Source organism: Eumetopias jubatus, unplaced genomic scaffold (genome assembly GCF_037043125.1).
Source record: "Eumetopias jubatus isolate StellerSeaLion01/CBP00866 unplaced genomic scaffold, mEumJub1_p1.0 scaffold_1, whole genome shotgun sequence".
Lineage (NCBI taxonomy): Eukaryota > Metazoa > Chordata > Mammalia > Carnivora > Otariidae > Eumetopias > Eumetopias jubatus.
Window position 1 is genome coordinate 206709790 of NW_028274807.1, and position 11704 is coordinate 206721493.

An 11704-nucleotide genomic window follows, 5' to 3' on the forward strand; every position below is an offset into this window, starting at 1 on the left:
TTATGAACCTTCTGGAGCTAATATTATCATCTTGTTGTACAAATAAGGAAACCGAGGCTCAGAGAGAGGAAGTGACTTGCCTGAGGTCACACAGCGAGAGAAGGACCAGCTGGCTCTGGAACCCACTCCAGGGCCAGGATTCGAGTGAATCTCGTGCTGACTCATTCACTTCTTAGAACAGCATTTGCCCACCTCTTTTTACAAGTAAACACTTACTGAGGTACAACAGAGATAGAGGAAGACACAGGAAAGTGCACTGAACTGTATAGCTCAATAAATTTTCACAACAGAACACACCCTTGTAATCAGCACCCACCCAGTTCAAGAAACGGGACATGTTAAATTTGTTATGTGACTTTCACCACCATTAGGGGAAAAAAAAAAAAAAGAGATCAATTCCGAGAAACTTCCCTCATGTTCCCCTACCTCCTTCTTCCAAAGGAACCTAACATCCTGATTTGTTCCACACAGTTTTGCCTCCTTTGCCACTTTATATAAAAGGGACCACGTGGTATTGACTCTTCGCTGTTTGTGATTCATACAAGTTCAGTCATCCAGTGGTTTACTCATTTTGTTGCTACATGGTATTCCACTGTGGAAGAGATCACAACTGACCCATTCCACAGTACATGGACACTTGGGTTGCCTTCAGTTTGGGGCTATTACAAAGAGCGCTAGTGGGCATGTGTATTGGGTGTATACCTAGCACTGTAATCGCGGGGCAGAGGTGAGGTGGATGGGCAACGTTAGGAGATCATGTCAGTTTTCCAACTTAGGTGAATTGCTCTACACTCTGACCAGCCCTGGAGGAGAGCTCCAGGTGCCCTGTATTCTCACCAGCACTTGGTCAGTCTGGACACATTCTGCAGAGACGGCATCTGAGGCTCAGAGAGCAGCATTGCTGCCTCCCGGTCAATGAGAGATTCTGGGTCCTGCTCTGTCACCTCCTCTGCCTCCCGCATCCTGCCCCCACTGTGCCCTCCCAGCCTGGCTGTGGGGTGGGGTGGGACAGACAGGGTCACGTGGAGTGGCGTTCAGCAGGAGGAAGCCAGGCAGTGTGAAGACGGCTGCTGATTTTGGGGCTGGTCGGGAAATCAAGGTAAGGGAGGGAGTGCATGGTGGCCACTGAGGGGGTTCCTGGGGGTGGAGCTGTGAGTGGGGAGGGGGCCAAGATGAGGACAGCATGTGGGAACACACTGGGTAGAACTGTCACCTTCTTGTCCCTCAGGAGAACCCCCGCCATGGACCCACCATCACCGTGCAAGGCCTCCCAAACCCAGCCTGCAGCAGCTTCATCCCTGCTAACCTCCTACCGTTGGCACACAGGGGGCGATGGGGAGAAAGTCGCTGGAGGGTCCCGCTGGGGCCGACTTGCTGGCTGGGGGAGGGCGCTAAGCCACCAGGAGCCCGGGGTCAGCAGCCAGCCGGCCTCTCGCTCGCTGTTCCGTCGTGTCCTCTCTGCGCCCCCCAAGGAGTCACGCACAAGTCGCCTGCGGCTATCCAAGACCCTCTGGGGAAGGCATAAGAGCCCGCCGCTGGAGCCAGGACCAGAGCCGGAGGCCCCAGGTACATGGTTCCCCTACCCGGGCTGGGAGGCCGGATGCTTGGGTTTTGTCTGCCTCCGGAGCATCAGCCTACAGACACAGGAAGTTGTGGGGAGTGCAAAAGCCCAACAGGAAGTGGCTGGGGCCCAGCTGCCCTCTTCCCTCTTCCCCCTCACACAGGGACTGGGGGTAGGGGGAGTGGCCAGGGGCCTGTGGGCTGGGGGTCCACCCTGGGGAAGGGAGAGGGAAGAGACTGTGGGTGGTACTGTTCAGATGCCAAATGGCTCTTGGCCCCAGTGGGTCTCTCCTCATATCCAATAGCCCAGGCTCATTCTCTCCTGCCTGGATATCCACCTCAGCCCTCTGGCCTCCATATCTTCAGTTTCTTCACTTCTTTGAACCTCAGCTTCTCCATCAGTTAAATGGGGATCGTAATCCCTACCTTGAAACATATATTATTTCATTCGCTCATATTCATTCATTCATTCATTCATTCATTCATTCATTCAAACAGAGGTCTGTTGAGCATTTACGACATGCCAGGCCTTGATTTAAGCACTAAGGACAAAGCAGTAAATAAAACAGATGGAATTGCCTGCCCCATGTAGCTCACAGTGTAGTGGGTATGACAGACAATAAACAAGTAAACCAAAAACAACCGATGGGCTGTTCCACAGAGGGATCTAGGAGAGTAAGAGATGCCATGAAGACTGTAGTTCAGGAATGCAGCACTAGCCCAGGGCCCAGCATGTTTTAAGTGATCTATTAACAAGTGGAGTATTTACTCCCCTGATGGGAAAACAATAGGACAGACAGGGGATCTGGGAGGGTTGATTCAGCCTATCTATTCCAAGAACCTCATTTCTCACTGTTCATATTCCCATTTTGCAGAGGCATCCCTTTAACTCCCTTCAGGGTGTCAGGTACTGCCCACTCCATAAGATCCAGAGAGAGAGTTCTCCAAGAAGCAGGACTGCTCCTCCCCTGCTCAAACACCTCCCATGGTTCCCCATTACCCCCCAGGATAAAACCTCCAGTTCTCTAACTGGCACCCAAGATTCTCTACCTGTCTCATCCTAGATCTTCTCCCTCTAGCCTCTGAGCCCTCTGGGCCCTTCTTGCTTTCCCTGGGCCTTGCCATCTCTGAGCCTTTGCCCAAGCTGTTCCTGCCCTTGTCCCCTCCATCTCCGTCAAAATCCAACCTGCTGTTCAAGACCCAGTGCAAACTTACCATCTCTGGAGGCTTTCCCTCTCCCACTGCACCACCACCTCTCCCTACCCTGATCTTTTTTCTATTCCCTTCTCAAATTTTGAATGCTTTCCACCTTAGATTAGTTATTTATGTAAGGAACCAAGGATGCTGTCTTGTTTAACCTCTTGGACCTACCTACCTACTGTCTTGGTTAAGAGAAGAATGCTTGTGTCTGAAACCTGGCTCAACCACTCACAAGCTGTATGACCCTGGGCAAGTCCCTCAACCTCTCTGGTTTTCAGTTTCCTCCTTGGCAAAATGGGGGTGATAAAAGCCCTTGAATGGCTTTTGAAGGATTAAATGAGAGAAGGTGGAGTAGTAAACACAGTACAGGGCACATGTGTCCACTACCCATGGCCTGTGGGGACAAGGACAAGAGGGGTGGAAACTTGTCCAACAACAGCCTGACTTGGCTGCTGGGTGGGCTGGGGTTGAGGCGAGAGGAGACACCTGGGAAGGAACGCCCGATGAGCCTCTCTGAATGGAGAGGGTCCTCTGAGGGAGAGGAAAGGACTCCCAGGTCCCCAGCACCTACTCCTCTGCGCAGAGCCTGAGCCAGAGCCAGAGACCCCTGCCCCACAGATCCCTGAGGCCCCCACACCTGATGTACCTATCTGGAACATTGGGGCCTTCACCCTGCTCGATGGGAAGCTGGTGCTGCTTGGGGGTGAGGAGGAGGTGAGAAGGGGCACAGGGGCGAGGGGAGGGAAAGAGGGTGGGAAGGAGACAGAAGAGTGGGGGGGAGGATAATGGAAAGTGTCTGCCTCTCCTTGCGTCTGCCTGCCTGCCTCCCCTTTATGACTACCCACTCTTATGGACAACAGGGTCCTCGCCGGCCCCGGGTGGGGAGCGCTAGCTCTGAGGGCAGCCTCCAGGTAGCCATGGGGAGCCTCAGGGATCCAGGTAAGTTTCAGAGGTGCGGAGGGCTGGGGCATTTGGTAGCATGTCAAGGTGGGGCAGATTCAAGATGATCCCATCCCCCAACCTTCCACCCCTGATCACCTACAGATCGGATCCCCGGAAAGACTGAGCCAGAGGCTGCTGGCCCCAACCAGGTCCACAACGTTCGGGTGAGCCATCCAGTGGGAGGTGGAGGGGAGAGCAAAGACTCCCAGACCCTCAGAGATGAAAGGGGACTCTTACTGGGTGATCTTGGGCAGGTCACTTTTTTGGCCTCAGTGTCCCTATCAGTCAAATGGAGCTAATGAGAGAACCCCCCCCCCGGGGCTGTTTATGAGAAGTCAATAGAGAAAGCATAGGATTGGTGCTTTAGAAAAGAAAAAAAAAAAAAAAGGGTAAAAAAACCCCAGAATGTTGGTTGCCTTTATTATTACTGCTAAAACAGCCTGAGGTTGTGGTCCCCCCAAACCAGCAGACGACCCAGGTCACCCTGGGGCAAAAGAAGTTGAGGAGGGAGAACAGGGTTCTGTCCCACGGATATCGTTCTTCCCACAGGGATTGCTCAAGCGGCTGAAAGAGAAGAAAAAGGCCAGGTCGGAGCTCGGAGCCAGTGCCTGCCGGGATGGGTAAGAGTCTCTGAGGGGCAGAAGGGGCTGGAATTCAACATTGCCCCCTCCACCCCCACCTGCCTATCATTCCCACCTTCACCAAATACCTCCCGTGGCCCCCTCTCTGTCCTGCCCCAGAGCAATGCTGGAGCCACCCCTCGGCTGAAGGGTGGGGGCAGAGTCTAACACACTAACTCTAAATCAGGAACTAAGTCAACGCCCTGGGCTGGGAATGTCAGCGAAGGGACCACTGAGCTGAGATCTGAAGGATGGATGGGTAGTTCACCAGGCCAAGAGGGACAGGAAAAGCATTCCAGGCTAGGAAACAGGGAGTACAAAGGCCAGATGCCAGATGAAGTGACAAAAACAAGGCCAGGATGACTGGAGTTCAGAGAAAGGGACTAAGTGGAGGGAAATGTGGTCAAAAGGTGACAAGGACTGTACTATATAAGGTAACACAGGTCACCATAAGGAGTTGAGTTTTTATCCTGAAAGCGATGGGTTCAAGTCCAATTTAGGTTCAAGTTCATCCTGGCCTCCCTCCACCCTTCAGGCTCTAGGGGGTGGGTTGGTGCGGAGGAAGGAAGAATGACCACTTGTTCAACCGCCCCCTCCCCAGACCCCCCAGTGCTCTGGGATCTCGGGAATCGCTGGCCACGCTTTCCGAGCTGGACCTGGGTGCTGAGCGGGATGTGAGGGTCTGGCCATTGCACTCCAGCCTCCTGGAGGAGCCCCACTGCTTCCAGGTAAATGCAGAGAACTCTCCACCTCACCCCAGCCCTTTGGTTCTACCCTTGGCCTCAACCGCACCCTTGGATGCCCATCTCCAACAGGTAACGTGGACGGGCGGGAGCCGCTGCTTCTCTTGTCGCTCCGCCGCTGAGAGAGACCGCTGGATCGAGGACCTTCGCCGCCACTTCCAGCCCAGCCAGGTCAGTACAGCGGATAAGTTGGACGTGTAGGCCCCGCCCACAGCCCGGGCCCCGCCCTTTCCCCCAACCCAAACCCCCGCCCGCGCCCTAACCCTGCCTCTTAGACACACCTGCCCGCTAACACCTTTGCAACCACTACGAGACCCTCCTCAGTTTCCGTCTATTACCAGCCCCTGGTAAAACAACCCGGTCCCAGACGTTCAATCTGGGACCTATTTGCACCCAAAGCCCCGCCTACCAGGCAAAGGCCAAGTGCCCATCCCACGGCTACTCCTCCGTACCCTGGAGCCCAGAAAAGCTAGAGGGCTTTCGCAGAACCACCTTGAGACCGCCGTGGCCCCTGTCTTCCCCCAAGGGCCCAGCGATCTCCCTGGGGGCACGGTGCCCCACGTCGAGCACCGACGCCTCCCCCAACCCACTCCGGTCCGCAGGACAACTTGGAGCGGGAAGAGACGTGGTTGAGCGTGTGGGTGCACGAGGCAAAGGGACTGCCCCGAGCGGCGACGGGGTCCGCAGGCGTGCGCGCCGAGCTGTGGCTGGACGGCGCTCTCCTGGCGCGCACAGCGCCGCGGGCTGGCCCGGGCCCGCTCTTCTGGGCCGAGCGCTTCCACTTCGAGGCGCTGCCGCTGGCGCGTCGCCTGTCGTTGCGGCTGCGCGGAGCTGGCCCGGGGGGAGCGGCGCTGGGCCGCGTGGCACTGGCACTGGAAGAGCTGGGCGTCCCCCGCGCGCTCGCCGCGGGCCTGGAGCGCTGGTTCCCGCTGCTCGGGGCGCCAGCAGGCGCGGCGCTGCGGGCGCGGATCCGGGCGCGGCGCCTGCGCGTGCTGCCGTCCGAGCGCTACAAGGAGCTGGCGGAGTTCCTCACCTTCCACTACGCGCGCCTCTGCGGGGCGCTGGAGTCCGCGCTGTCTGCCCAGGCCAAGGAGGAGCTGGCGGCTGCCATGGTGCGAGTGCTGCAGGCCACCGGCCGGGCGCAGGTGCGGCGCTGCGACTTGGCGGACCCGAGTGACCAGAGGCTACCCGATCGCGCGCTCCGGGGAGCAGTGGGGGTGGGGGGGAGGCACCTGTGGCTCAGGACCGCGGCGGCACAGATGAGGGGCGGGGCACCATGAGGGGCGGGGCCTGAGCTTCAGCTGCGAGGGGCGGGGCCTGAACTGAGCCTCTAAGCTGAAAGATTTAAATTTCTGCTGTAAGGGCTGGAGGATCCGACCTTGTGAGCCCTAGTAGTGAAGACCCTAGCAGCTAGGAGGGTCCGGGCGTGTCCCAGGTGTGAGTGATTGGCCAAGTCCCCTGGCTCAGTCCGCTCCCCCGCGCAACGTGAACCCCACTGTCCCCAGGCACTGGTGACAGACCTGGGCACCGCAGAGCTGGCACGCAGTGGAGGCCGTGAGGCGCTGCTATTCCGGGAAAACACATTGGCCACCAAGGCCATTGATGAGTACATGAAGCTGGTGGCACAGGATTACCTCCAAGAGACTCTGGGTGAGCCAGAGGGTGGATGTCAGAGGCCATCTAGGCGGGCTAGGAAACCCCCCACCCGGGGTGGGGGGTAAGATCTGGGAGATCCTAGGTAACCTGGATGCTGGTAGTGGGTAGTACCTTTGGGGATGCTGGAATCCTGGAGGCAACTGGGGGCTCCCCCAGAGATGTTCGGTGTCTCCGGAGGAAGGTGGAGACAGAGTTGGAGGCTGAGTGTGGTGGGTTCTTGTGGTCACCGCCCCGGCCTCTTGTCTGGCTGTGCTGAACTGCAGGGCAGGTCGTCCAGCGTCTCTGTGCCTCCAGTGAGGACTGTGAGGTGGACCCCAGTAAGTGCCCGGCCCCAGAGCTGCCGCAGCACCAGACCAGACTGCGAAACAGTTGTGAGGAAGTCTTCCAAAACATCATCCACTCCTACAAGTGAGAATCAGGGCCCCAGCACCTGAACCTAGCCCTACTTCTCAGCCACTGTGCTAATAGCCCTGACCCCCAATCGGGGTTGCCAAATAAAAACAGGATGCCCAGTTAAATGGGATGCATGCAACATTTGGGACATACTTATACTAAAAAATTATTCATTTTTATCTGAAATTCAAGTTTAACTGTTTGTCCTGAAGTTTTGTTTGCTAAGTCTGGTAACCCATTCCCCATATCAGGTCAACTTGGGGTTACTGACCCCAAGGAACCTGGGACCCAATTCCTTGTCCTCTAACTACAGGGGAGCCCATACCCTAAGTCCATGCTAGCTGACCCCAGTTAACATAGGACCTCAATAAAGACCTCTGATTCCAGGTGATACTAAAACTCCCAATCCCATGACCCTTGATCTTAAATGACCCTGTACCCCAAATTCCATGCAACTGATCACAAGAAACCTGGGATTCCAATTCCTTAAACGTTGACCCTAGGTTAACCTATATGTCCAGTCCCACATCACTTGGAACATCAATACCATAATTTCTGAACCTAGGTGACTCTGTAAACTCAAGCCCATCCTACCTCATCTTATATAATCTGGCACCCCAATCTAATGTTCCTTTATAGCTACCTCCCAAGCTCGTGGACTGTACCCCCATGTGAACCTGTATCCCCACCTCCCAGATTACTGACTCCAGAGGTCACCACAATAACTACCCCATAAATCCTGACCCCAAGCATTATTATCCCCAATGTCTCCAATCCTGGAACCCATAGTGCCGGTGATTCTTGACTTCTGACCTTAGGACCTTGACATGAATATGACCTTTATGTCCATACCCCCCCCCTTTGACCATTGCCTCTTCTGCCCCAGCTGGTTTCCAGCAGAGCTGGGCACCGTGTTCTCAGGCTGGAGAGAAGCATGCAAGGCACGTGGCTCTGAGGCACTGGGCCCCCGACTGGTGTGTGCCTCTCTCTTCTTACGGCTCCTGTGTCCTGCCATCCTGGCACCCAGCCTCTTTGGTCTTGCACCAGAGCACCCTGCACCTGGCCCAGCCCGCACCCTCACACTGATCGCCAAGGTCATCCAGAACCTTGCCAACAGTGCCCCGTAGGTGCTGGGAGGCTGGGGGATGGGAGGGGTGCATGCCAGGGCAGTGGGGTGGCAGATGCCTGGTCTGACCCACCCAGTCCGACTTTTGCCCAGGTTTGGTGAGAAGGAGGCCTACATGGGCTTCATGAATAGCTTTCTGGAGGATCATGGACCAGCCATGAAACACTTCCTGGACCAAGTGGCCATGGTGGATGTGGATGCAGCACCCAGTGGCTACCAGGGCAGCAGTGACTTAGCCCTCCAGCTGGCGGTCCTGCACGCCCAGCTCTGTACCATCTTTGCTGAACTTGACCAGGTATGGCCAGAGCACAGAGCCCAGAGCCCAGGGTGTGGGGTAGGGAGGCAAGAGGGCAGGGAGCCTATGGTCCTAGACAGCTTGTTTACCATCCTCCCTACATGCCTCATCAGGCAACCCGTGACAGCCTGGAACCGCTGCCCACCATCCTGCGAGCCATTGAGGAAGGCCGGCCTGTACCTGTGACTGTGCCGATGCGGCTCCCACCACCCCCAGCCCAAGTTCACTCCAGGTAACCAGCCTGCCTCAGGTCTGGCCCAGTTCTGATGGGTGAGAGCAGGGGCAGGACCAAAGGCAAGCACAGGGTCAGACCGGGGCCAGAGGTGAAGATAAGATCACATCAAGGGTCAGGAATAGCAGTCGCCTTGGGATTCACTGTCGGAAACTGTTGCATAAGGGTAAGAGGCTGGAGACGGGGTCGTCCAAGGGGTCAGAGAGAGGTTCACAGTATGGTCAGAAGGCAGGTACTGGATCAGATTGGAGTCCAAGGTGGGGATAGGTCATTTCAGAGGTCAGGGAGAGGTCACTTTTGGGGTCAGAGAAAATGACATTGTGGTCAGTGATGAGGGTCAGGTTTCAGCGAGAGGTTGTGGATGGAGTCAAATCAGGGTCAGATATTAAGATGCACCATCAAGGGTCAGGGACAGGTTCATATGGTAGGCAGAGGTCAGGCCCATGGCCAAATGGGGTCAAGGGTTATAGGTAAAGTCATATGATCGGAGATCAGGGACCATGGTCTGTGAGGAGGCAGAGACAGCATCAGCTTAAGGTCAGAGGTCAGGGACGAAGGAGGGGTCAGACAGGGAAGGAAGAGGGTATCCCTGTGAGCAGAGGTCAAGCCCAGGGTCAGATTGGAATCAAAGGTTACACAGATTGTCGTGTCAAGGGTCATAGAGAAGACTGTATCGTCAGAAGTCCAGGGTCAGAGATCCAAATGTGATTCCATCAGTGACAAAGTCACATAGAACTAAAAGATCAGAGGTGGAGTCATTTCTGGTCAGAGGTAGGTTTGGAGGTCAGCTCAGGGGCTGATCTGAGCTCTCCCATTCCACCCCCAGCTTCTCTGCAGGGGACAAGCCAGGCTTCGTGGCTCCCCGGGATCTCCCCAAGCACACCCCTCTCATCTCCAAGAGCCAGTCTCTACGCAGCGTTCACGGCGCAGGGAGCTGGGCGCGACCGCCGCCAGACCAAGAGCGGCCCCCGCGGCAGTCCCGGCCCGTGCAGCGCACGCAGAGCGTCCCGGCTGGCCGCCCCGCTCGTCGCCGCCCCTCTGCAGGGCCCCGGCCACGACCCAAAAGCTCGCTCCGCACGGGGCCCGCTCCCCGAGGCCGGCCCTGGACCGGGGCCTCAGCATCGTTGCCTCGGAAGCCGTCGGTGCCGTGGCAGCGCCAGCTGGACCAGCCGCGGGACAAAGACCAGGCTCCGGGCGCGCACCGACCCGTGGGCAAGGTGAGGTCCAGCTCAGGTCTGCACACCGGGGGGGGGGGGGGGGCGGCAATGACGGGACTGGAAAGACAGAAAGCCAGGCAGGTCTGGGTTCAAATGCCGAGCTCGCTGCGCTGTGTGACCCCGGGCCTAGTGCAAACCTCTCCGAGCCTCAGTTTGCTCCTCTGTAAAACGGGAGCGAGGTTTCCTAACGGGGCAGGGCAGTGAGGTGGCAGAGTGCAGCGGACAAGGTCAGGGTTTTTCGGGGAGAAGAAGGGGCGGGACGACGGGTCAGGTTACAGGTGCTCCCTCCCCACAGTTGGCAGAGCTGCAGTGTGAGGTGGCCGCCCTGCGCGAGGAACAGAAGGCTCTGTCCGGCCTCGTGGAGTCTCTGGGCACCCACCTCCGGGCCTTGACGGAGAAGCAAGAGCAGCTTCAGGGTCAGCTGCAAGACCTGGACTCCAGGCTCCGTGAAGGGTGAGCCCCGCCTCCTCCATTAGCTCTGCCTCTGGGTGAGCCCGCTGTAATGAGATCTGCCCCACTTTCATTCGGGCCTCGCAATCACACCCAAATCACTCCCGGCAGGCCACGCCCCTTCCAGTCCCGCCCCAACACCCCTGTTTCGCCCCGCCCCTTGGTCAGCTCCACCCACCCCAGGTTGCTGGCGAGTCCTACCTTCCAGGCCCCACTCCTCAATCAGGCCCTCCCAAACAGGTTGGTCCCGCGTCTCTCAGACTGGGCACACCGTCCCTGTCACCACCTCACCCAGGACTGTCCAAGCCCCAACCTCAAGAGTTGGTTGGTCCTTTCATCCCAGCTATTCAAGGCTCTGATTCCGCCCGGGCTTCAACTTTATCTAGGCCCCGCCCCCTAGCGTGGACAAACCCCGCCTCCACGCCAAGCCCCGCCCCCGAACTCCTGGCTGTCCAACCAGGAGCTGGAGGGGAGTTTCTCAGCCTCTGACCCTCCCCTCTTGCCCCTGATCCCCGCAGGACTCCGCAGTCGGATCCGGGGCGTGGTGCTCCAAGCAGTGAGGATCACAGGCTTAAAAGTCTGGTGAGACCCCTGCCGTAGCCCTGGGGAAGATCTGGGCGGTGAGGGAACCGGGGTTGGGGTGCAATCCTCCCCTGGCTCCGAGCCCATTGCCACTGCCTCTCCAGGAGTGCCGCCTGGCTGAGATGGAGAGTACTCAGGCCCAGCTGAGGAATGTGGTCCAGACCCTGCAGCTTCCCAGAACGTCGGGATCCCGGAACCAGCCCCTACCCCTCAACTCACCCTGCCTCAACGGAGATACCACTTGAACTGCCCACCCTGTCCCACGTAGTCTGGGAGCAGATACCGTCTTAAAGACCTGTCCGACCCCTGCCTCAGCCCTACGTGGCCTACAGTGGGGAGTGGAGCCCTAAGCCAACCGGTCTGGCACTGTGAGGTTACCCAGTAAAATTTTGATTTCAGTAAAATGGATGGCCTTTTTTTGCCCCTAAGTGTGGCCAATCAGAAAGCATCCCCCTCCCACCATTCAAGTCTCCCAATTTCTCTCCTAATTGGAGTTCTCATGGGAGGGACAATATAAGGAGAGTCTCACCAGCTGTGTGACCTTAGACCTTTACTCTCTTAGTTCCTCAATTTCCTCATCTGTAAAACGAATCTAAAGTTTTTTACACAGTAGAAGACCCATTGTTTAAGGTGTTCAATAAAAGGAATTTGTCATTGTTAGGGGCAGCACCTGCTTCTGATTGAAGCC

The 11704-nt window shown here is 57.1% G+C and overlaps 2 protein-coding genes across 3 annotated transcripts in view; one reads left to right on the top strand and one right to left on the bottom strand.

Moving 5' to 3' along the window:
• Window positions 1-1634, bottom strand: part of CYP4F22 (cytochrome P450 family 4 subfamily F member 22) — a 73258-nt gene extending 71624 nt beyond the window's left edge. For both annotated transcript variants that reach the window (XM_088016766.1, XM_028095308.2), the window contains exon 1: window positions 1314-1634. The gene's annotated coding sequence lies outside the window, so the exon portion shown is untranslated. The remainder of the gene's footprint in view (window positions 1-1313) is intronic.
• RASAL3 (RAS protein activator like 3) lies at window positions 1000-11676 on the top strand. Its single transcript, XM_028095275.2, has 18 exons — window positions 1000-1099; window positions 1229-1566; window positions 3344-3474; window positions 3621-3699; window positions 3805-3866; window positions 4252-4322; window positions 4924-5050; window positions 5138-5236; window positions 5668-6210; window positions 6571-6715; window positions 6985-7129; window positions 8001-8237; window positions 8334-8535; window positions 8649-8767; window positions 9594-9984; window positions 10280-10437; window positions 10953-11016; window positions 11121-11676. Exons 2-18 carry the CDS (start codon window positions 1242-1244, stop codon window positions 11259-11261), a joined length of 3039 nt encoding a protein of 1012 aa, XP_027951076.1. The 5' UTR covers window positions 1000-1099; window positions 1229-1241; the 3' UTR covers window positions 11262-11676.
• Window positions 11677-11704: the final 28 nt, after the last annotated feature.